The sequence below is a fragment of the Paramormyrops kingsleyae genome, chromosome 7 (genome assembly GCF_048594095.1).
Source record: "Paramormyrops kingsleyae isolate MSU_618 chromosome 7, PKINGS_0.4, whole genome shotgun sequence".
NCBI classification, from domain to species: Eukaryota; Metazoa; Chordata; class Actinopteri; order Osteoglossiformes; family Mormyridae; genus Paramormyrops; species Paramormyrops kingsleyae.
Window position 1 is genome coordinate 20,252,927 of NC_132803.1, and position 25,918 is coordinate 20,278,844.

The window sequence follows — 25,918 nt, forward strand, 5'->3', positions numbered from 1 at the left end:
TTCCATCAAGTTTCAAGTTTATATATGAAAAGAATGCCTTTGAAAGCAATAAACCTCTAATTGATGCACCAGCCAGCTGTCTACATACGTAGTTATTAGACTCAGTTCCAGAGCCGGCTTGTCTATGTTAGGCTTTTTTAGATGGTCTTCCAACAACTTCAGGGACCACTTTTACTGATATATATTTCAATTCTGTACAGAAAGTGAAGTGTTTTATTTCTGACAGTTATCCAACTCGGAAGAGTAGTAATTTATTAACATATATATTTTTAAATTATCCAGCTATTCTTCTTTTTACTTACTCTTATTTGCTTTATTGCATGGCAGAACAGTGTGTAATTAAGCACAAAGAAAATTCACTGAGGTACAAATATTTTTAAAGAAATCATCAAGCATATGCATGTTAGAAAGCTTATAGTGTTCTAAACAGTTACAGAGTTCTAGAGTTCTGTTTACATTTTTTACAAGTTAATCTATTCCGGATAACATTCTTTTTCACATTTTACCATTCCATCAGACATACAGCAAAGCAACAATGGGTATAACACAATGGGGAACATCTGAGGCTGCTGTGGCTAATAATTAATAGCATATGTTAAAATTGGATAACCCTAAAAAGTTCTGAATTTAAGTCAATGAGCAGTAATTCTTTTTCTAATTGAAGGGTCCCAAGTTCACTCAATGGCTATCATAGGCATTCCATATTCTTGCTGCGGTATATGATTCCACCAGATACAGACAGACTTATGCAGATACAGATTACGTCAAATGAAGCCCAGTGAAGACATTCAACAAAATGCGACAAGCTTAATCCTTGTAATCAAGGATTTAAATTGCCATGGCTATAGCTTCTGGAAAATTAATTAGGTGCCTGGTGTTCAAATTTTTCCACCAAAAAGAATCATAGGTCTGTTCCAGCTGTAACAGATTAGACTGCATAAATTGTGAAATAGGACAGAGTATCTCATTTTTGTGCTGAATACAGTGCTATAGGGTTCCAACATTTATTGTCAATAAAAGCTGTAGCAGAGTTACAGTGATTAAAAATGTGCAAAGATTTCCTCAGCAAAATATACTGTCATCATACAGGGTCATTTGGCAGAAACAGCTTTCTGTTATACCTAAAACATGATAGCAATAGTACCATTTGCAGTATAGTTGTTGTCTTTTTAATAAGATTTTGAACTGCACTTTGAAAAGCATTGCTCTGTTGGTTTATATTATTGTTTGATTCTCAGTGCATCCTGTTCAGTGTCAGGTAACATGTGAAGGGAATTGCATATTTTATATATAACACTTTAGTGTAATCTATGTTTATTTTGTCTCATTAAATATAATTTTAAAGTACATGAATTTTATATTTTATAAATATTGTTTGGTCCCCTCTTACATGCAACCATATTTCCCCAAGGTAGTCATGTTTTTCCACAATGGCCCTTGTAGGAAATCAATGCTAGTCAAAGTCAGTTTCAAGAAAGATTGTGTTTAAACCTTTTTGCGTGTCGTTAAGTTCAATACAGAAAGAAAAACATACCACAGTCAAGATGAATCCATTCCTAATCCAAATTACTATCCCTAATGCAGTTTCCCCACTATCATGATGAGTATGACCAAGGCTCAACAAGGGTGGACTTGTTTTTGACACTACAATCACGTTTCCAGACTAAGGTGATGACGTATTAAAAAGGCTGTCACAGGGCTTGCCAAGTCAAAATTCTTGGTTTTTTGGCTTTTTGTCTTTTCTGAAATGCTAACAAATCTCACAGCATAAACTTAAAATACCATTAAGTAAATACCATAACAATCAGTCTTCAAATGCTCAAACACCAGCTAGATTATGAAGTATTAGATAAATGTTTAAAAATGTTTGGGCTTGTATCATTTAATGACACAAGATTTTTAAATTCATCAATAATCACACAACATTTAAAGAAAACTAGACCTTTTTGAAAAATCAAAATAGCCCCAATCAAGGTGGCCTCGGGTAATGATATGGAGCAGGGCAATTGTATGTCACATAAAAAGAATCAGAAACAACTTCTTGGTACATTCTGGTACAGTCAGATAGTGGAAAAATCTCACAAGTTACTCTTAACAACCTGAAAATAAGAACAACGTATATCAGCATAATCAATCAAGCATTGATAGTCAAATGTTTCATGTAAGCAAAGAAAAAATTAGCGTGATCTTCAGCTTCTATTTTGTATGCTTTGATTCATTTTAAAAATCACATTGTTATAATGTGGATCAGAGTTTGTAAGACATTCATTGCAGAAAAAACAAATTATTTTAGAATGTTCCTTATAGATATGATGCTTTCGAGTGCTGACTTGACATTGTAAATTCAAGAATAGAACGATAAAGCACAAACATTTTTACATATTATCTGAAATAACATGTTCTTAATATCCACAGTGTAAACTTGCATGTATTTAGAATATTTCACATACAAAATATTGTAAGTAAACAAATATAATGCAAAGTATACCTGCAGTACTTCAGACAATTTTACTTCAAAATGTAAGTTTAACAGTTACAGAACACACATCACATGCAATCAGAATCAATTTTGTTTTTTTTTTCGTCTTTTTTTTGGCCTCGGGCTACAACTTACCACCAAAGACTAATTAAGTACACTTCAGGAGAAGGTGCCTTATCCCTCATACTGTACAGGATATGTTTAAGTCGGATTAAACTGCATGTAGATGTGCCAGATGTGCCTTTAGGATGAATATAATTCAAACACGAAGCCACAAAATGTAAAATAGCTAATTATATGTCACACTGAAAATAATTAAAGTGATGCAGAATGGAAAATGTGCCTTAAAACACTACAGGAAGGTTGTCGTGTGTTGTTTTATTTATATTCTTGAAATATTCTGTAAATAAATTTAAGACCTTCATCACTCCTTCAAAACTGTGTAACAGCAATTTAATAATAATCATGATCCAAATTCTCCATTACTGGCCATTGAAGATTTTTAACATTCTAAGTAAAATGTAATACATTTTGAGTAATCTTAAATCATTATGGAATGTGAAATCATTAATGAAAAATATAAAATGTAAAATTCTGGAAGAATGTAGGAACTGCATAACTTAATAAAACCACTGAACTGAAAATCTCACTATCCATTAAGTCGTGTAGAAGTTTTAAATGTATAAAAATACAAAACAGTAGTGGCGAGGCTTTATGGTTACACAATCACTGCTTGTTAATTGGATACAGGAGATAAATTGTCATCACCTAGCTAAATGTAATTTGAACAAAACTTTTTATTCACAGCCCTGGGAAAGCTTGCAAGACATACAACTTAATGTGCTTTATGATTGTGTACATAATTACATGGACAGAATGATACTATATTCAATTTTGCAAATTAGGAAATTGAATTTAAAAATTAATGTTTTGAAATTTTGTTGTTCCTTGTTTACCAAAAGAATAGTGATGTATTAACAACTCCATAAGGTCATAGAAAACCGACTGCCTCACTAAAATATCTCTACTGCAGCATTAGAATTGCCTTTATCATTTAAGTTTATTTGAATGAATTGTGAGTAAATAAACTGCTACAAATATAATGATTATATGTTATACTTTTTATTGAAATATTAAATTAACTTTTTTAAAATAGTAAACCTTTTTTATCATGCTTTTTATAATTCTGTATTTGATTGTTTTGATTATTATTACAGCCTAGATCCTGTTGTTTGGGGTTGTTTCAATATTTGCATGGCAACTAGTTAACATACACTAGTTCACATACACATAGAAGTAGTGGCTCTCCCCGTTGTGTTAGCAATGAGGAGGGGTGACCGGCGTCGGAAGGCTCTCCACAGTGATTTTCTTTTGTTAAAGCTGGCCGAGGGAGAAAGGGATTAAAAAAGACGCAAAAAGAGACAGAAAATCAAACAACTGAAGAAACGTAGTAAAAAGTTGTGCATCAGCTCTTCTCTTCTTCACTCATCTGTGTTCCAAGCATCCTTGGATTATCCTGTAAACACAGAACAGAAACCTTTTCTGGGCAGGCTCAAATAGTACATTACTGTACAATGGAACTAGAACATCAGAAGTAATTGAAATACATACAGTATACAGGGCATAGATACTTACTTCTCATACTAATCCTGCAGCAGAAAACAGAAATACTGCGGTTACATACATCATTTTTGTCAGTAGACTAATGGTTAATATGAAATAACATCACTGAACTTATTTTTAAGGTTAATGTAATATCATCGCAGCACTGATAATATGACAGACCCAACCTATGTTATCATCTTGATCTTCACTCTCGTCGTCACTAACGACCAGTTTGGCACTGGCCCGGTTTTGATGTTTTTTGTCCTTGTCGTGGTCACTTTCATCAGGTTTTATATTCACCTTCATAGCTTTTGCTGAAAAATTAAATTTCAAATTTCAATTGTTTTGCACCAAAAATGTACTAAATAAACCCCTGGTTAAGTTAAGGCTTGGTATCAGTTCCAGGCAGTACATACATTCTAATGCATTATAACACAAGAGCACAGCTAATGATAAAATCGGTGGGGATTTTTTTTGGATTGTATTTGCACTATCAAATAACAGTGCAATATTTGTTAATAAATGGGCTACCTAAGAAGCTGTGTACTTTTTGGAGTATTCATCAATGGAAATGACAGGTGTTTATGGCATTCTGCGACACTGACATGGTGAGATGACATGATATTTCCAAACTGTAACAAACTAGAGGAATCGACTTACAATCAGGCTCCTCTTCATCGTCATCAGCTGCGCTCTCATCTTTGTTCTCCACTTCACTCGTTATCTTCTGCCTGGCACTCCGAAACACTGACTGGAGGACAATTGAGTCCTCATAGACCTGCAAATTTAAAAAAACCATCGCACCTAATTTCAATGACTAAGACAACTCGGCATTAGGGTCCAATTCCTGTCCCTGCCATTGTTAGGTGATCATTCAATTTTCTCCAGTTTAGATGGGCTGATGTCTGTCAGTTGTGAGTGTGTATATTTACCACTGCTGATGAGATGTACCAGCAGGAACAAGTTAAAACACGTTTTTCTCAGATCACTTACATTGCAAATGTCATATTGCTGTGGCTACTGTACATTATATAAGTAGTGATACTGCTTTTCATAAAAAATAAATATTAATTTCTTATCTATTACAACTACAGCATTGTTCTACCACCAGTACGTCCAACTTTTGAATTTAATATGGATTCATGGGACAGTTCTATCAACAGACCTGGGATCCCTCCAGGTTAAAAGTCTGAGCATTATGACACAGAAGCATGACATCTTCCTCCAGATCTTCCACGCTTCTGTACTTGTGGTTACGGACACGTTCCTGAAAACACAAGTCAACCCCCCAGAGTTTAGCATTTGCAGTAACCATCCAATATATGTGTGTAAATGTAATTTATTGTATATATATAAACTGAAAATTGTATATATGAATATATAAAATTTATAATTATTCTATAATATCTCAATAATTGCTTCTCTAATGTATTTGGACTATGGAAATAATAAAATATTCTATTGCCAAGACTGGAGGAAAGCTTCAAGTCAGTATTGATTCAATTCATTATTGGTGTTGGATGGACCTTTATCTTTCTGAAGTCCACAGGCTTTCTTATCAGCTCATAGTATTCCGGCAGTTCTTTTCTGGAGGGCAACCGGACAAAAACTTCACTGAGCTTTCGGCCAGACCTGAAATGAATAAAAAAAACATACTATGCGAATCAGTACAGCTAGCATAAATGAATCTGATGTTCTAAGTGTTAGGGTTAGATGTCACTGAGGTTATACCAATCGAGTTGCAAAAAGACTGAGTGGCAGTGTTATAGTTCAATTTGGATACCACAAAATCACAGCTAAAATGGGAAAGAACGATTGCACAACAGCTCTTTCCCATTTTAAATAGAAATCAGAGCTGTCTTTTTACAGATTGCTGAAAACTTCAGTGCAATACGCAGAAGCAACTGGTATCCAGGCTCTAAAACGTGAGTTCTAGTTTGGGTCAGTTATGTTGGATTTTAAGTTATATACTGTATTGACTACTCATCAATTAAATATTTAATAGTCTTGTGTTCTGCTAACAAAGTGGGGGATGGTATTAGCTATCCAAGATAAAGCTGGTTTTCCTTATAAGGGGCTACTCCACAAAGCAAGTGCAGATGGCCAAATGTCTTTAAAAGTTTCTACAAAATACGTTGTCAGGAAACCCAATTCCAGGTCACATATCAATGTCCAGGGTCCACTGGTCCTTTGGAAGTTAAATGGTTCCCTGTCGAGTTCAACTGCCTTCAAACAGATAATCTTTTGTTGCACAGATTCCCCGACTAAAATCAGCCATGTTTGCCACTCCATTCATCTGAGGTGGCATGTTCTGGCAGGAAAGTGACGTTACTGCAAACCCTCTATGGAAATTATTCTGAATTAAATTAATATTTTTCATATTAAAATCATATTAAGCAAAAGTTCATCAATAAATTAAAATTATGAGTAGAATATTGAAATAATAAAACACATTTCAGTGCATTCATACATTACTTTATAAGCATCTTTTTACTGTTACACCATTAAGATGCAAATATCTTTGTTTAAGATTATTCAGGTTAAACTGTATTCCTGCATTCCTGTCTGATGTTGCATGAAGCTGATATACTTGTCAGAGATCCACTTATTTAACTGTTATGGGGCCTAAAACTAATTATTCCCGGTACACACACCAAAATGCTAACATTAAAAGGACTGGCAGATATGGTCATAAGACAGTCGTCTGTTTTTAAAGCAGTTTGGCCCAGAATTTCGATGATACAGAATATACCTGTCAGCACTCTTATGCAATAGCCCTGGGTATAGCTGGTGCCATGGCAACATAGAACAGCACTCCCGTTAACAATTATTCAATAACGGTTTATTATTTAATAATGGGTTTCTTCAAATTGCGATCCTAAAAACGAACCATGTTTACCTGGCTGAATTATAAAAATAATAATTATATTTTTGGACAAAGCATTTGTTTGATGGGATTATGTGTGTCTGACTGAAAAGCCAAGTTTACCAAGATAAATTTCCCTTTTTGAGTGCAAAAATATTTAAATCCAGGGGACCTTCTTCCTCAGGTCATAAACCAATGATTTTTGTAAGAGAGATTGCAGCCAATGTCTTTATGTAACCCATTATTATACAGTACACTGCTCAAAAAAATTAAAGGAACACTTTGAAACCACATCAGATCTCAATGGGAAAAATTATTATGCTGGATTTCTATACTGATATGAACTGGGTAATGTGTTAAGAATGAAAGGATGCCACAGTGTTCGATGGAAATGAAAATTATCAACCTACAGAGGGCTGAATTCAAAAACACCCCCGAAAATCAAAGTGAAAAAATGAAGCGGCAGGCTAGTCCATTTTGCCGAAATTTCATTTCAGCAACTCAAAATCGTACTCAGTAGTTTGTATGGCCCCCACGTGCTTGTATGCATGCTTGACAACATGTCCTAGGGGATCTCCTCCCAGATCTGGACCAGGGCATCCTGAGCTCCTGGACAATCTGAGGTGCAACCTGGTGGCATCGGATAGACCGAAACATAATGTCCCAGAGGTGTTCTACTGGATTTTGGTCAGGCGAACGAACATTCAATGGTATCAACTCTGTCATCCTCTAGGAACTACCTGCATACTCTCCCCACATTATCGTGCACCAGGAGGAACCCAGGACCCACTGCACCAGCGTAGGGTCTGACAGTGGGTCCAAGGATTTCATCCCGATACCTAATGGCAGTCAAGGTGCCATTGTCTAGCCTGTAGAGGTCTGTGTGTCCCTCCATGGATATGCCTCCCCAGACCATCACTGACCCACCACCAAACCGGTCATGCTGAACAATGTTACAGGCAGAATAACATTCTCCACAGCTTCTCCAGACCCTTTCATGTCTGTCACATGTGCTGAGGGTGAACCTGCTCTCACCTGTGAAAAGCACAGGGTGCCAGTGACGGACCTGCCAATTCTGGTATTCTATGGCAAATGCCAGTCGAGCTCCATGGTGCCTGGCAGTGAACACAGGGCCCACTAGAGGACGTCGGGCTCTCAGACCACCCTCATGAAGTCTGTTTCTGATTGTTTGGTCAGAGACATTCACACCAGTGGCCTGCTGGAGGTCATTTAGGGCTCTGGCAGTGCTCATCCTGTTTCTCCTTGCACAAAGGAGCAGATACCTGTCCTGCTGATGAGTTAAGGACCTTCTACGGCCCTGTCCAGCTCTCCTAGAGTAACTGCCTGTCTCCTGGAATCTCCTCCATGCCCTTCAAACTGTGCTGGGAGACACAGCTAACCTTCTGTCAATGGCATAAATTGATGCGCCATCCTGGAGGAGTTAGACTACCTGTGCAACCTCCATAGCCCTACTATTCAAATCACGGTCCTCGAGGTCCGAGCACTGCTGGTTTTCCAGCCTTCCTTTACCTGTCAGTCAGGTGTGAAGCCTCTGACCAATCAGAATCAGTAATTATTAAACTAACTACCTGGGAGAACTGAAAACAAGGCCTGGATTTGGAATCGAGGTCCAGATTTGAAGAACCCTGCTCTATAGGGTCCAGGTATCACCTCGTGCTACCAGTAGTGACACTGACCATAGCCAAATGCAAAACTAGTGCAAATACAGTCAGAAAACATGAGAAGGGTAAATGCCAGTGGCCCTCACCTGTTAAACCATTCCTGTTGGGGGTCGTCTCATTGTTGCCCCTCTAGTGCAGCTGTTGTTAATTTCATTAACACCAAAGCAGCTGAAACCGATTAACAACCCCCTCTGCTGCTTAACTGACCAGATCAATTTCCCAGAAGTTTAATTAACTTGATGCTATACTCTGATTAAAAAGTGTTCCTTTAATTTTTTTGAGCAGTGGCCAAATCACTTTGGTCAGATGATTGGGTCAGAGCATCTCCATAATGACCAGGCTTGCGTGGTGCTGATGGTCAGCAATGGTGAGCACCAACTGAGAGTGAGTGAACGAAAGCTGTCCCATGTGGTACCAACCAACAGAAGGGCTGCTGCAGCACAAATGGCAGATCATTTTGATAATGTTCATGGGAGTCACAACACACAGTGGATGAATCCATGCTACATATGGGCTTGTCAGTTCAACCAAATGTTAGCTTAGCTAATATATCTCACACCATAACATGAACGGTTTTTACTAAATAGTCAATATTATTTGCTTTACAAGGGGGCAGAAATAATGTTTTGGCTGATCGATGTTACATACATCACATTCAAACATTGACTGCGGTTTCATAGAATTCACTGAGTGTAATTTTAGAATTATTATACTTATTTAAAGGGGCAGTGATGCCGGGTAGCTTACATGATTATGGCTTTACTAAAAACAACTTACTGTCTTAGTCTTACCCATCTTTGTAGTTAATGACAGTCTCCACAATGGCATTCATCTGCTTGGTAAGTTTTGGAGGGTTAGGGGGGAACTTTTCAGCCGGGGGTCGGCCACGTCTTTTTTTCACTATTTCCCCATCTTCTTTCCTCATTTCCTTGACAACGTGCCTCCTGCGCTTTCGCTTCTTTAGACGGACCTCCTCCATTTCCTCTAAGTTCCCACCTTCAGACTCCTGTGTAGAAATAATTTCAAACAATGGTTTATTACTTGGGATCTGTCTTTTAGATGTCAAGAAAATGTACTGTAATCTACTGAATGACAAATTAAAAAAGGAGGGTCTGTCAACCGTCAATAGATTGTATTCAGGTTTTTGTATAGAAAATAAACAAAACTTGTCTTACAAAATGTTTTTTTTGCATTATTAAACCTGTAATATCATGCCTACAAGTTTCTCCCATTATAGTTTTGGATTACTCTATTTTTTCTGAACCAAAAAATGCCACGAAAGCTTCGGTGAATCAATAGCTGACTTGACACTTTTATCCACCAAAGGCTACTTTTGTACTGCAGCTTCTACAGATCAAGGACGAGTCACATCTGTCACTGGTAGAATGTGGGAACCTTTGGATAACAAATCATTTAAAACTACTTGTCCAGAGGCCAGCTTGAATACCATGGCCAACTTAAATCATCCCATATCAGAGTCTCAGGTGAGTTACAACATTCCAGTGCTACAAGATAACCAGGTATAATCTGGAAACAACTTAAGTCATTCCTCATGAAACAGTTTGGAATCAGCTGCAACTGATTAATTTACTGGTAAGTCTATTCGTCACTTTTTTTTAAGAATATTACATTAAAAAGTAACAGTCCACATACTAGTAGTATAATTGTTAACAGTATTACATACTAATACTACATAAATTTAGGGTAAAATTAATATAACCTTGCCACTCTGGACAAGCAGTTAGAAGATGGATGGAATATAATTATACTCACAGAATTTAAAAGTTTGATTGGATACAAAAAAGGAAATGCTAGGTATGATGATATAGACAGAACACTGATAAATTGTTGTGCCTACAAAGACTGTAGTATTTTACTGTTATATTTTGTGGATAATATATGACTGTCGTTTTGTATGCGTTACGATGAATGACCAGTCTAATTAGTTGAGTCGCCACACAATTAAACACATACTCCATTTCCGGAGATAATCTGCAGAAGGCTGCGTTGTTTTGCAGATATATACATAACATAAACCGCTGCCACATCTGCATTTTGCTTGATCTGGCATACCTCAGTATGTAGCGAATAATGAAGGACAGACTTCATTTTTAGAAAGCATAAAATATTTGATTGCAACCACCCGCTGAATTTCATTATTATTTCAATAGAAAACTATAAAATACTAGGAAAAGACAAGAAGCATTCACAACTAATGGCTGAACATACTGACATGCTGAATTACAGTATAACCACAATGTGAAGGCGACTCGCTGCATTCCTGTAACAAACGACAATGACACTGTAGATTCTGATTATATGAAACACGATTTACTTCACCACATTCTTCAAGAGTGTTTAGTAATCTCACTATCTCTCTAAAGTTACTGCATTATAGAACATTCTTTCCGCAAAAAATCTCACAGCAATAAGCAAACGTCTTATATATCCATGCATATATATGTCTATTATAATAACCAGTATATGATGCAGTGCACTATAAATATGAAAATGCAAATAGTACAAAAAGACCCTTGACTTCAAGAGGCTTGTATTTCCAAAGTATAAAGTACTCTCAGAGTCCGTCATGCCTGCAGAATTAAATATGTCAAATATTCCTGAACTATGCAAAAAGATGAAATTAATCAGCCTGGCATTTCTTCTCAATCTTATTTCTTTTGTTCACGCAGAGAGGAGAGGCACCAGCAGCCCTTCCTATCTCCCTTCTGCAGACAGAACGAGCTTACTCTCCTAGATTTTTCATCTTCCACACTGCAGCACCACGGTAAACGCAGCTAGTGCATTTCCATTGCAGAGCAATGAAATAGCACAAAGACATTTTGTGAGGCTAGCATTAACAATACACTAGGCAGAGAGATGTGTTCTAAGAGAACTGCACCTAATATGACCAGTCCACCCGGCTGCAGCGAAAGGAAGGAGAAAAAAAAAAAACCCTGAGCAGGGAGATTTAACTCAAAAGCTTCAACAGCCAGCCGATGCTTGAATCCGGCAAACAACAAATACATATCCTCAGGGATCTTGTGGGAGCAGGCCTAATAATCAACAGCAAAATCTCCATCATTCTCCGAGTGAATGCAGAATATTCCACAGCAAACGTAAATACCGGAGACGAGCGAATACGGCAAAGACGACAGGGACAGGAAAATCTGTTAATAATTGGTTGACTGCGGTAAGTTTAAAACGCTTCAAGCGTCTCCTCAGAGAGCTGCAGTTATTTTGGCTGAATTCCAGAGGATAAAGCATTATCTATAAAATAAAAAAAGAACTGCTGCATGCATTTTGTTATGTTCCATTTCTGTATAATCGCCACAAGTACAAGGCTGCCTTTACTGAGAATATATTTGATCTGTTGCACACTTACATGTTGTGTCTGTGATGTAGCCTCTCTAAATCCTGTGGATAAAAATAAAGAAGGATATTTACCTGACTGCAATCAGTAGGCCGGCTATCAGAAATCACAGTTAGTGGGGATAAAATTAACAACCCAGCAAAGCTGCGTGCAGCTAGTCTCTTCATCAGCTGATCAGTCAAACAGAGAGCTGGGGGAATGCTATGTTTTCAGATACAAGTAATTTTATCTTTTCTGTTTGAAAATTTAATACTGAATGAATTATCCGCTCCAGCTCTGCAATTTCATTCTTCTCTGTGCAAGGCCTGAAATCTTTCTCCCAAGGCTTCTTATAATATTGACAACCACTTACCAGTTTTTTTTTTCTTTTTCCACGTGTTTAAGCGGTCGGATCTATTTTTCTTTATTATTAGTATTATTTCGTTTTACATGCAGTTTCATTTGGCGAAACAGAGATGCCTGCTTTAATGCACACTTCAGCACTGCCCCATCTTAAAATCCAATCACTGCACAGGCAATTTGTCAAGCACAGCAACAAATAATGATGTAATGGTTGATGAAGTCTATGCTTACAATCATGCTGCAGTTGTTGAGTTATAATTGGGTGAAAAAAGCAAATATCTCATCAAACTGTGTGTGAGTAGTCATTTTTACTAAGAATTAAATAGGCTATATTTTCAATTACAATTCTATTAAGACACAAAATTCACACCTGTAGGAGGTACAAAATTAGCCTCAAAGTCAAAATTCACTTTGAGCAACTGACTGTAAATATCTCCATGAGATACTTTAACAGACCAGCTCCGTCCTAAAAAATTTTAATGAAATTGTGGGTGCAATCATAGCATAGCTATGTAGAAGTGCGAAATTCAGTCAGGAAAAAAATTTATGTCACACTTTTAAAAAAAGATTTGTGAAGATTTTGAGAAGAAATTGTTGTGTCTAAACTGCAGTCATTTTTGCACAGCTCTTTGCAGATTTGCAAAACTTCACATACATAAATCCCCAGAAGCTAGTGCCGAGGTAAGTGTAGCTATTTTTATGCACAAAGTAGCAATATGTCACGTGCATGAAAAATTATAGCAAATGGCACTTTTGGACAAAGAAAATAGTTGCCTAGAAAGCATAACCTAAGCCAATAGACATTTGGTTTCTTGGCAAAAATGCAGTAGATACATATGCAAGTTACAATAACAGGTCTGTTATTATACAATAAAATGTGTTTGGATATTATGCATTTCCACATTAACAGTGTAAATGGGCACACCTTATTTTACGTACCTTAACATTATTTTATTATGTATTTATATATTGTGGGCAGTATTATTGTAGAAAATAATTGAGAACAAAAGTAAAGTATTTGAGCAACAACACATTAACATTTTTACTTTTAGATCTTAATGATATTATTTCAAGTTCTAAATTGTATACTTATATGCTGGAGCTGAAATGTATCATTAGACACTTGTTATGTTATACATGTCTTATATATGTCTTCTTGTGCCTTCTGGAAATGTTTGACTGGTTTTGGAAACAGAATACATTATGTATGTGGTACACGGTAAATATACTTTGAACATAAACAATGTAGGCTTATTTCTGAACCATTCTCAAGCACTATTCTTAAAGAAGCCAATAAGGTGTAATTTTACATCATATTACAATGCTGGTGGCTTAAATGTGTGCTTCAATGCTCTTTAGAATCCATGGCATCATTTAATCCATTGTCAGTTTCCAAGCCTTGGTTGCACTTTCCCCATATCTTCCTTGTGTTACTGCTGGTATTGTGCATGCCTTACACACGATAATGTGATTTAGCTAGCCCTCGTACGTAAGTGTAGGCATGATTAAGCTACATGAGGAGCCTGGGGTCTAAATTCCACATCTCAAACATGCACATTATGTCCAACGATCAAGATAAGTCTAAAACCTATGACTCAAAAACAACAAGACCAGACCGAATTCACATGCCATAAACAAACTGCCAAATATACCGAAACCATTTAGCATTTAGCATGCAAACAATTCAGAGTGCAGCATAAATTCATCTTTCATTTCTTCGGTTGTTTCCATACATACATACATACATTTTCAAAAGCAATCAAGCTCTGAATTTGTATGCCTTCAAAGAACTGAATAAATTAAAGGCTTAAATTTGCATCTAATATATAAAAAAAGTGAATACAGGTATTGAAATTCAAATTATATTGTTTCGGATATGAATATAAAATTTTAAATAATATAAAAACACACAAAATAACAATTCAAATTAAAAGCAAATTCTGTCATTTTTGACACTAATCTCATTATATAGACTCCACATACTCCCAAACTTAATCTTATAGAGTATACATTGTGTTTACCACTAAGGCAAAACTTTTTTTCTTGGAAAAAAACAGTCTAGCATAATATGGTAACAAATATTGCTAAGGCCCTGAACAGAATTATCGTTCTAATCCCAGCTATGAACTAGCTACCGTAAAATAATTTTTCACACTGTACATTGTGTATACGTGGGCATGAGTAGTTGATTGTACACACAATGGATAAAATGGGTTCAGGGTGATACATTAGAAATCTATGAGGGAGAGCATATGCTGCTATGCTAGCACTATGGATATCGCTAGCAGAAGGCTCAAAGTAAACTGCATACCCTATGTAAGGTCATGTTATAAGACAGTTGATTTACCTGGATGATAAACTCACCTCATTAATTATTGTTTTATGAACAACTAAGTACATATATTCATGTTTCTTTTCCAAGCAAAGATCAAGTGATATTGGAGATCTGTGTGAAGGCTTTTGTCTTTGACTTACTAAGTCAATGACAAAGCAACCACATAGGACAGAGATAGTGAAAATTCAGTCAGTTTTTACATAATACTGACCTTTAACTAGAAAAGCCAAAGAGAGGATAATATAATATTTTCCGTATTTTGATAAGCCATTTTCACATTTCTTTGGCACAAGAAGGAAGAAAAAAAGAATTGAACAATTTACAAACAGTCACATACACGTATAGAGGAAGTGGCTCGATGAGTAGCAATACTACCTCATAACTTTAAGGTAAGGGGTTTGAACCCCAATTCCAATTTGGTTATATAGAGTTTACAAGTTCTATCCGTGATGTTGAATCCAAAAAATATACTTAAGCTATCTGATGCCTGTAGAATGTAATTTTTCATGTGTGTGCCCTATGATTGACTGGCATCATAACCCTGACTAGAGTAAGCAGTTGCAAGATGGACAATCATACATAATTTTGGGTAGAATTCTTTGACACACCTCCATGTCAAGTTATTTGCTTGTCAATTTTTTGGTAAACAAATTCAAAACTAAACATTACTGCAATCATTACAAATATACAAATGTGTACTCTATATAAGCAAAGCTTGCTGAAAGTAAAGAGATGGTACACATACTGGTATAAAGCGGCAGGTTATTACCCCGCTTTCACAATGATCGCTTCAGCATGAAAAATATGCTCTCAGTTATTTCTGTGAGATATTCTGATGCCGCTAGAAATGTATTATGTAAAAGTAGTATTATATTGTGGGTAGTCTTAAATCAGCAAATAAACGTGCTATACTTATATTACATATTTCAACATGCATTTGTCTAGCTACCTACATAGCAGTCATCAAGGTTCTGTGTACAGACTTTTCTCATCCACATATAGGCTACTAAGACATGATGTACCTGTAACCAGAATTTCTTCTGTGTTGGAAGCTCCAGAATCACCAGGGGTGGCAGCCACAGTTGTATCTACAGCCCTTTGTCTCCTCCTCCTCTTTGTCTCCAAAACAACATTCAGACTCCATTTTGTTTTCAATAATCCAGTACGGCAGCTCATTCTTCAACAAATGCACCTCATACTTCGCGTTCTTGGTCTCTCAGTGCTACCAGTTGCTATCCATTACCTGAAAAGAACCAAGTAATGCATTTTAAAGTCACACATGCAGTGGATTTATCTGGTCCATTGACATGTGTTACATCTTTGAGACTCATCTTTCATTTCTCCAAACACAATCCTAAATGACTTGTAATTGTTATTAATAAAATATTAAATGTATGTGAATATATAGACCAAATTAAGAAAATTATCCTTGATGTTTCTTTTTCCCCTTTTCAACTGAAACAAGTCCCCCTAAGGAGCATTAACATTAATGAAACAATTTTTAAAGAGAGAATTATTAATGTGAATTTGAATAATGTTTTTAAAATTCATCTCAGAAAAGATTAAACAGGTTCGAAAGCTAATTAAAGAAACATTGTGAAGAGGGAAGGAAAAAAAAAAATATATATATATATAGAGAGAGGGGGGGGGGGAAAAAACATATATATATATATATATAGAGAGAGAGAGAGAGCGAGAGAGAGAGAGAGAGGAAAAAAAACATATATATATATATATATATATAGAGAGAGAGAGAGGGAGAGGGAGGGAGAGAGAGAATATTGTGTTCCCTACCTTTGAAAAGATTTAATGCATTTTTACCATGACTTAAAGATAACCATGTTTTTTTCATGTTGTGAAATCAACCTTGAACTGAAGCATGAAAACAGCATCCAGGTACAGGAGTTAACATAAAATAATAGCAAATTATTATTCTTGGTAATGTCATTTGTTAGTCTTTAATGTAATTTAGCACCATTTTATTTGTCTATTGTGAGTATGAGTGGTTTTAAAGGTCAGTTCAGCATTTTTCACAACATTTCATAATATCCGTGAAAGAAAGCCCTTCATGGACTAGAATCGATTTTATCTTAAAGTACCCAGTTCCTCCTCTTTTCAATTCATCTTTTATTTCTATTTCTATTATGTATATGCATGCTATATTAAGTGGCTGAAAACCTTATTTTACTTGTATTTCACAAACATGTACAAAATTCTATAAATAACCACATGTGTTTCCTTCAGTGAAATATGAACATGTGGCCATTCACATTGATTTCCATACTGCATAGACCTGTGATCCACAGTAATTCCTCTGATGTTTGTTGCCATGACAACGGTAAATTAGTAGTGGATTTCACCCAGGGTAACAAATGAGAATTCTCTTTATATCTGCTGTGGCAGTGCTATACTGATTCACTACTCAAAATCCAAGGATAAGCTTGACTGTGTTCCTCACATATAAAGTGTAGAATAAAGGGCTGCCCTTTGACTCAGTGGATGACCTAGGTTACTGAATTCCATCACCCTGAATTTGTATGCAGCAACAGACAAAACAGTTAAATTGGCATATTTTAATAGCATAGACAACTAAACCTATACTACGATCTGTTGAATTATTATGATTTATTGGCTTATAGCATATTTTACTCAAGTTGCACAGTTTGCATACTCACACAGAGTCTTTTATGGTGCATCACTAACCGTACAAATCATGTTTACATAGTGCTTCTATTTAAAGGCACTATACATACTTAAGAGTATTTAACAATGCCAGGAGCCAAAATAACTCTCTCCCAGTACAGTACTACAACCCAGGACACAATACATTCATTTTCATAAGGCTAAAATGGCATGCTGTGTTGTGTTTTGATTCACAGCATTTAGAAAAGCACATGGAAATAGTATTAACATGGACGTATGTTGTTGACAGTGACAATGATCGATGTAACCATTCTTTTTGTCAGCTATTAAGATCTTCCATCTCATATCACTTTCATGAGGTACAATAAAATATTCATATTAAAATTTGCAGTTATTGCAGAGATGTTCACGTTCATTTTTACATGTCTCAAGCCACCACGAGCATTTTTAGCACAGCATTAATTATTCAGGTCACAGCATTCAAAAATCAATGCAACAAAGAAACAAAGGAAGGCTTTATCTGTTGACTCTATTTGGGAATAAATTACTTCATATATACATTTTGTTTATGTATGCATACACCAGAACACTTTCTGAATAACTGACAACCACTAATTTAACAAATGCAGCAGACACATAAAAAATGCTGCACTGTTTTTCATGTCAGTAGCTATATTTTTCACAAGCAAACAGCTAATGAAATCATGGCTTTCCCAAAGGCGACTGTGGTAATTAACTGCCTGTCCAGCAAATTGCGGATATTTACTTAACATGAAATCTCCATTGCATTTAAAATCAGCTACATCAGACATTTTATGCAGATATCAGAATTCTTCTAATTCTGAGAATAACAACAATTGTCAGATTGAACATCCTCAAAATAATACAGTACATGCAATTAGTTTATAATTGATAATTAATTATCTATTGGATCCAACACAGGATCATGGTGACCTGGAGCCTGACCCAGGAAGTCTGTGGCATAAAGCAGGAAACACTCAGGTCAGAGTGGCAGTCAATCGCAGAGCACACATACACACTCTGGTCGATTTAGACACACAAAATCACCCCACATTTGTGGACCACAGGAGGAGACCAGAGTGAACTGAGGAAACCGATGCCAGCACGAAGAGAACATGCAACTTCCACACACAACGCCAGGGGCAATAGTTCTGAAGATGGTGCTAACCCCTTAACCACAAGATTAAAAATACATCTTAACTGCATCAATGAGCTTCTTAAAGTTAAATTCAACTTAGATATGTACTCATTTTAATTGTAAAATAGTATTCTGTGTTATATTCATGGATTTAAAAATGCAAAATTTCTTTAACTCTAGAGTCAAAATATGATTGATTAGATAGCAAAAGGGGTTTATTTACACTATAAATTATAATTAAACTTAAATTTATTTAAAAAGAAAAAGATGTCCTTCCATTTCTGAAATGGGTAATATTAAATATAACCAAAAGGGGGCAGCAAGGACTAACAACTTATAAAAATTACAAGGATAATTTCCTGTTAAGAAGTTGTCAGTGAATAAAAACAGAAATCATCAAAATAATTGACTACACAGATTCAAATGCGTGAAAAAACATTTTTACAAAATTTCCGTAGCACATATCACAATCATAATTCCTTCTCATAGATACTTCGAAGAAATAAAGCAGGGTAATCAGGTGCTACCCAGACGAATCCGAAATAGTATTTATGAAAATGATTAGTCAGAAATGCTTCTGCAAGCGCCTGGTCTTTCTTTGGCTGCTATACTGTGATCCTGAAAGACACGCATCTCGATGGCAAAGAAGTGATGCATTATGGGAGGCAGTGATGTGCACACCCTGACAAAGAAATTACTCCCTGAATGGGGAATGGAGCATAACTATGACATTTCTATTAAATTCAGAATTTGTGAATTTACAATTGGATGCTAATAAATATGAATCATGACATACATTAATTCCATCTACCCCCTTTCTGAAACTTGTCCTTTTCAGGGTCGTGGGCGGTCCAGAGCCTATCCCGGAGGCAGCTAGGGGCACAAAGCAAGGAACGACCCAGGATGGGCTGCCAACCCATCGCAGACATATATGAATTTTTATATAAAAATCTGCCAGTAAATTCCACCCCACGCCACAAAAGTGCTGCCAACACACAACACGGAAAGCATTTAAAAGAAGAGCTCAATGAATTTTTCAAAATCACTTCATTCTATATATCAACATGATTTCGATATGTAGGCCTTTTTCCTGTAGTTGTAGGTAAATGATCTCATATATATATTTAAAATATTAGATAAAAACTTTGTGCATATTTGGACAGACTAACATCCCAAAATCTATGTCTCTTAAGTGGACCTAAAACCTGCCAGTAAATTCCACCCCACGCCACAATAGAGCTGCCAATACGCAACAGAGAGGGGAAAGAAACACTCGATCTTCTTTGGTATGTACTGCACATGTACTTGTCCACTTGTTGAGGATGAGTCATCTGACTGTTTTCCACTTCTCAGTGGACCACTGTCTGTGTCTTAACTCACAAAAAAGCAATTGTAATAATTTATTGTAATGTCAAAAGGGGTTTATGTTCTGCAACCCAAGCATACTATTCCTCTCTCAACACTCTACTTTATCAAAGTGCAGAGTTTAAAACTGGCATTTGGAGTCAACGAGCTCATCTGGTGTAACCTGAAATGAACATTATGGGGTATGTTCTTCATTTCACAGTTACTCCTAGATGATGATGTCTTTTCCCTCAACCAGCATCAACCTAACTAACCAGTGTTACACCAAGCGTCACTGAGGCTGTTTCCAATTAAACTGAAATCATTCAAGATCATTAAAAATCACTTTGATCTCGTCCTATAGGTCAGTCCTGATAGTCAAAAATAACAGGGACCTGAACCTGTCCAGCATTTTTATCACAGCCCAACGCATGATGGGTTAATTGAATAATTGACTCAGAAAACATGCTCCTGTCGTAAGTAACAAAGACTAAAATGGTCAAAAGCTTTATACATATAAAAAATATTTTAAATTAATCATCAATTTTGGCATTTCTATATCTGAATAAAATTATTTAATCAAAATTACACAATAATGTATTTACTATAGTGATTTATACACTGATAAATCAAGTCTTTGTAATAGAATAAGTAAAGTTCCAAGACCCAGGTTAGTTGATGAATGAATCGTTAATTAACAGATTAACTGTATAGCTGTACATATATGCCATGTATGTATATATACATATAACACAAAACAGTGACAAGCAAGACATCTACAGTACATATAATATAGATGTAACTTATATAATTATATAATAGATGCAAAGTTAAATAGTGTTTATTTTTGAGCAAATACCCTCATACTGAAGATACCTTTAAACATAATTGTTTTTAGTAGCTATATACACACATACACACACACACATACAAATACATAAAAACACACAATTGTAGGAAAGCCGTTGTGTCATGTGACACAGAAAGCTTTGTTTGTGTTAGAGCTCTGAAAGGGAAGATGGCACGTCTCCAACACAAGAAAAACACGAACATGTCTTCTTGCATCAAACAAAACATTGCCATTTTGATGGGGGGGGGGGGGCAAACGACAGCTTTATTGTTCCACTGAGCCATGGGTCTGGGATGAAGGGGCTCAGGTCTGGGGTTACTGAGAATACAAAGGAAAACACACATATACAAACTGAAAACCACAATTAGGAACAGGTGACACACTCTACAGCAAATAGGGACCATCAGCTGACTCTCCATCCTGACGTCTTCATCTTTGGAAAAATATAATTAATTTTTGTAAGTTAACACCTCTTTAAGCAATTTCCTCCAGGATAATAAAAGTATTCTGAGTCTGATTCGGATGATTAATGCATATTTTAAACATAATTCGTTAATGCAATCTCAGTTTGGTTACTTTTTTATAATGAGATATCAATGCCAGCTGAACATGGTCATCCATTTTTTTAAAATTTGTTTATGTGTGCAGTTCAAGTCCTGACAGGATGATAGTGAAATTCTACCTTAGGATCCTCCTGCCTTTGCTCCTGCCCATTATGGAACATGACTGACGGCACGATGATGTGAGATGCGATGTTTACTAAGGGCCGTAACATATCACATACACGGCATGAAAAATGCTGCAAACAAAACCCAGTTTACATAGTGTATTATTGGAGAGTGCCAGAGTTCTGGAAAGGCAAAACTAAACGGGCTCAGTGACATTTGCATTCTCGGTTATCGGAACACTTTATTTACCTGATACAAAGGTTTGTGTTTTTGCATTTGGATTTGAATTACTAAGAAAGTGTCTAGGACACGTATTTGGAGATCATTATGTACTCTTTTTTAACTCTTCATAGTAAAAATTCTAAAACACATACATAAACCTTGCCTTTTCATGCACTACAATAGTAACAGGTTTTTTACACAAATTCATGAATAAATTTATGCCAAACCAGGCAGGCTATACGAGAACTATATTATTAAAATAGTAATCAATCAGCATTTGGTATCAGGTTCTCTTTGGGGGGACTTTAAGAAAAAGATGTGATCTTTAACCATTATTGTCATATGACTACTGGAACATGAGAGCATTCTTATTGAATCAAATGTTGACACTTGTGTCTACTGCAATTGAGGCTACAGCTGTTTTGTTGTTTTTAAAACCTTTTAATATTAAAGGAATTATGTCTGGGTTAATTGTTTTACAACAGATGGTATAACACAAATATCATAAATATCTTATTATGGTTTAGTGTGCAAATACTAATAATAATAATAATAATAATACTTATTATTATTATTATTCCTATGAATAGGAGATGATAAGAACACTCCACGTCTCTATGATTGCTTTCTTTTTTTAACTGTCAAAAGTATCTGTTACATGAATTACATATAAATTTCTAAAATGCGTTCTTTTACACTACAAGTTAATTAATTGAATTATTTGTCACCAATGCAGATATAACAGTCACTTTAAACTACCATGTCACCTCCCCCAGTTCCCCCCCCCCCCCCCCCCCCCGACACTCAATGTGTTTGCACAGTGACAATGCTGACATTGAGGGGTGGAGCAAAATCATTAGATTTGTTTTTTGCAGGTGTATTCTAAAGCAACAAAGTGTCTGCTTGCTTTATATTTAGCACACCTTGTATTTGCATACGGCATCTGGCGTGGTGTTTATTTTCTCACAGTGGTCTAGCCTGGCTGATTAGCAAGGAAATAGCTTGTGAATATAATATCGATTAAAATCAGCTAATAAACACAAGCTGGGTAATATTATACTATTATCCTGTCGTAATCTGTAAATGCCACAAATAAATCAGTGTATATTCATTACTGCATACATTTAAAAGGCACTTAGTAAAAATGAATTAATAAATAACCTGAGTGTTTGATTCCATACATCCCCAAGAACATCTGGTTTCTGCATACCCGGCATTTCTGCTTGTGAACATGCTGGTTTACAAGCGAAGTTTTAACTTGCCATGAGAGCTTGCCGTGTAATGGTAGGACAGGTCTTCTTTCAAGGTATGGTGGGTTCCTAAGAGGTCATGTACTTCACACGACTAAAGGAAATGGGTGACAGGGAGTTCTTTGGACTTCCTTCATTTTTTGTTTTATGTATATATCCCTTGAATCAATTTAACACAGTTTGTGAGTAGATTTGCGCCATATATTAATATAGCTAACAAACAAAATGGTTTCATCCATTTTAATATTGCACTGAAGCCTGTATAATGTGTTCCTAACACTCCTTTGTAGAAGAAAAGATCATTATTCTCAGATGGTTCGAACTTGTCACACTAAATACTTTCCCCTTCGACAGCATGAAGTCAGTTGAAAACGTGCCCACCACAATGTAGTGAACATCTGTGAACTGTTAAAGCTGACAGAATCGCTTTATTGTAAAAATAATCTTACCGGCAAACCATACATGTTTAGTGTAAGATAGAACACCAGTAAAAACATGGAAGTAGAATGGCCAATCATTAGTTTGTGCTTCTAACATAAATTTCTATCTATTATGATGAGTTTGTTAAATAAGTTATTTTCTTTAAAATTACCCTAAGCAGGGAAAACACACAAGTAGTTAAAATTCTGAACTTGCCCACAACTGTCCTACATAGCACAGGTGGTCAGTGTCAAAGAAATTTCTCCATAATACCACTGATGTCAGTTTTCATGGCCCACACATCAAACATTAAACACCCTTTTTAAAGTAAATGCTATAAACAGCCTGGGCTCTAAGAAATTTCACGCACTTTTGCTGGCAAAGACGTGGCTCTTTAAAGGACAGAAGATAAGAAAAAAAATACTGAGATCCCTAATATATTTTTCCACTCATTATTTAGATAACTTTATGCTTGACTGAGTTAGCAAGCCATTACATGTCAGGGTATGTGGATAAACTCACTCAAGACCTGACAAGCAGGGCTTTTAATATGCAATGTGTAGCTCATTTTGTTGGCAATATGTTTCTTTTCAAGTGCTGAAAAACCTTAAAAACAGTTTGCATTGTTGCACCATCAAATTGTTCTGCATCTGTCAAACGTTAAACATTTCCATCTGATACTTTTTTGACTAAGTCCCCAGCAGCCAAGGTAAGGCTTGTGCACTGGATAAATATTTTCTCCTTGGATTATAATGAGAAAGACCCTTTATGTTGTTTTTAAAAGAACAACTATGTTGTTTTTGAAACATTCCTTTAGTCATGTTTAAAATGGGTTAATGTAAACATTCTGCATTTATTCTTTATGGGCAGCACATACAGCTCCTTACTTTAAAATATTTGCAGAAAAACAGCTATAGTTACTGCCAGGTTACAATAGTAGCACAATTACTCTTTCACTTAAGGATGTGATTTTATTGTCATAAAGGTATGTGTTTGGTTATGAAACATTTTCTGTTTGCTTGGCAGAACAATTAATTAATAGCGCTATAAATCCCATGATGTATCTTTATGACTATAACTGCAAAATATATAAAACCTTATGCATCTGTTTGCATCAAGACAGTGATATATTAAATATGCATCGATCATTAAATGGGTTTTTTTTTAAATCCTTTATTTTCACTTCATGAAAAAGATCATTCATGCTTTTTCAATGGAACAATAATTAATGTTGGGATTCTGCTGTTGTCTTTCCTGTACTCTATTTATTTAAATGCACATCACACAGTTCAGACCACTTTTAACCTTGGCTTGTCTGCATAGACCAGCGGTGGCCAATGTTATCCACAAAGGGCCGGTGTGTATGCAGGTTTTTGGGGTAACCTTTAGATCAGCTGTTCAAACCCAGGTGTGAGGACTCTTCAGTCAATCAGTCCTCTAATTAGTAATATAATTAGGAAGCTGCAGCGAAAACCCGCATACACAGCAGCCCTTTGTGGATAAGACTGGCCACCCCTGGCATAGACAAAGAATACATTTATACAGTGCTTTAAATATATTCCAGGACTGTAACAAAATTCGTAATCGTATTTTTTATTTTTTTTGTGCTTCAGCCAGCCTAATGGTGAACGTAAGAACATAAGAAATTTACAAACGAGAGGAGGCCGTTCGGCCCATCAAGCTCGTTTGATTACTATTTTTTTCCCAAATACAGAAGCTACAGAATATGCCAAGACTGCACCCCAAATGCTAGCCGATTTTAAAAGGTTTTCATTTGCCGATATTTTAGGATATTTTTAAAAACTGCATCCACACCAGTGCACACATTTTAGAATCTATAAAATACCTTCCATGAAGGCAGTCAATGGGTGGTCTGTAATGCGATATACTGCAAAACAGTGGACTGATATGGTGCATATTTTATATGTGCCACAAATTTTTCCACTTACTTTTACAACCCACTTCTAAACAACAAAGAAAAGTGTGTGTCTAGTGTGAATTACAGTGTTGAATGATGGCTTCTCCATACTTAACTGTGTTAAGCCAAAGAACATGCCAGTTACTATCAAGCCAATTTAATGCAGAAGGTTACTTTATGCATGGAGGTGTTGAAGAATCCTATATCACAGATTTCACAAAAATGTGAATAAAATGTGTGCACTAACATCATTTTGGCAGATAAGCCTTCCCCGGAGCAGAAATGCAACATTTTACTGACCTGACAAGGATATTACTGTAACATCCTAAATATATAAAATTATACACAAAAGCTTATACATAAAAAGCTAATCCATAACAGATCCAGATATTCCTGAGACATCATTCTCTCTTCATCATCGTTTATCCCTCTGTCAAATGTTATATTTTGTAGAACTGAAAAGCAAAAGCATTATCTGAGCAAAGGAAATCACTTTCTGTTGTTGGCATGGCTACAAAAACCAGTTTGATCCATGGCTTATAGCCAATGAGCTCAGTGAAAAGTGTACCTACTGAAGTAATTCGCAAAAGTGCATATTAAGTGATCAAAAGATTCAATAAGAAGGAACCAAGTTTGTGGAAAATGTCCCCTAAGTGACCTGAACCTTTTAGGGAACAAATCCAGCTTTTTCCAGAATGCAAAGTACAGTACAGAATGCAATGCAGAATGAGAAGACTTGTGGGACTGAGTCGACTTTTATGCTGA

The 25,918-nt window shown here is 35.9% G+C and overlaps 1 protein-coding gene across 13 annotated transcripts in view; it reads right to left on the reverse strand.

Moving 5' to 3' along the window:
* Nucleotides 1-235: 235 nt before the first annotated feature.
* Nucleotides 236-25,918, reverse strand: part of LOC111847076 (probable global transcription activator SNF2L2) — a 35,982-nt gene continuing 10,299 nt past the window's right edge. For 9 of the 13 annotated variants that reach the window (XR_011992398.1, XR_011992392.1, XR_011992395.1 and 6 more), the window contains 8 exons: nucleotides 15,702-15,922; nucleotides 12,015-12,046; nucleotides 9,424-9,638; nucleotides 5,611-5,716; nucleotides 5,250-5,351; nucleotides 4,745-4,862; nucleotides 4,115-4,398; nucleotides 236-3,995 (listed from right to left, as the gene is read on the reverse strand). Coding sequence is in view for 2 of the 13 variants with exons in the window: in XM_072714476.1 (XP_072570577.1) it covers nucleotides 4,118-4,128; nucleotides 4,270-4,398; nucleotides 4,745-4,862; nucleotides 5,250-5,351; nucleotides 5,611-5,716; nucleotides 9,424-9,638; nucleotides 12,015-12,046; nucleotides 15,702-15,855 (867 nt within the window). In the remaining 11 variants the exon portion in view is untranslated. Of the gene's footprint in view, nucleotides 3,996-4,114; nucleotides 4,399-4,744; nucleotides 4,863-5,249; nucleotides 5,352-5,610; nucleotides 5,717-9,423; nucleotides 9,639-12,014; nucleotides 12,047-12,076; nucleotides 12,313-15,701; nucleotides 15,923-25,918 lie in introns of those variants that run through there. The other 4 variants (XM_072714476.1, XM_072714477.1, XR_002839012.2 and 1 more) reach the window with 4 other exon arrangements.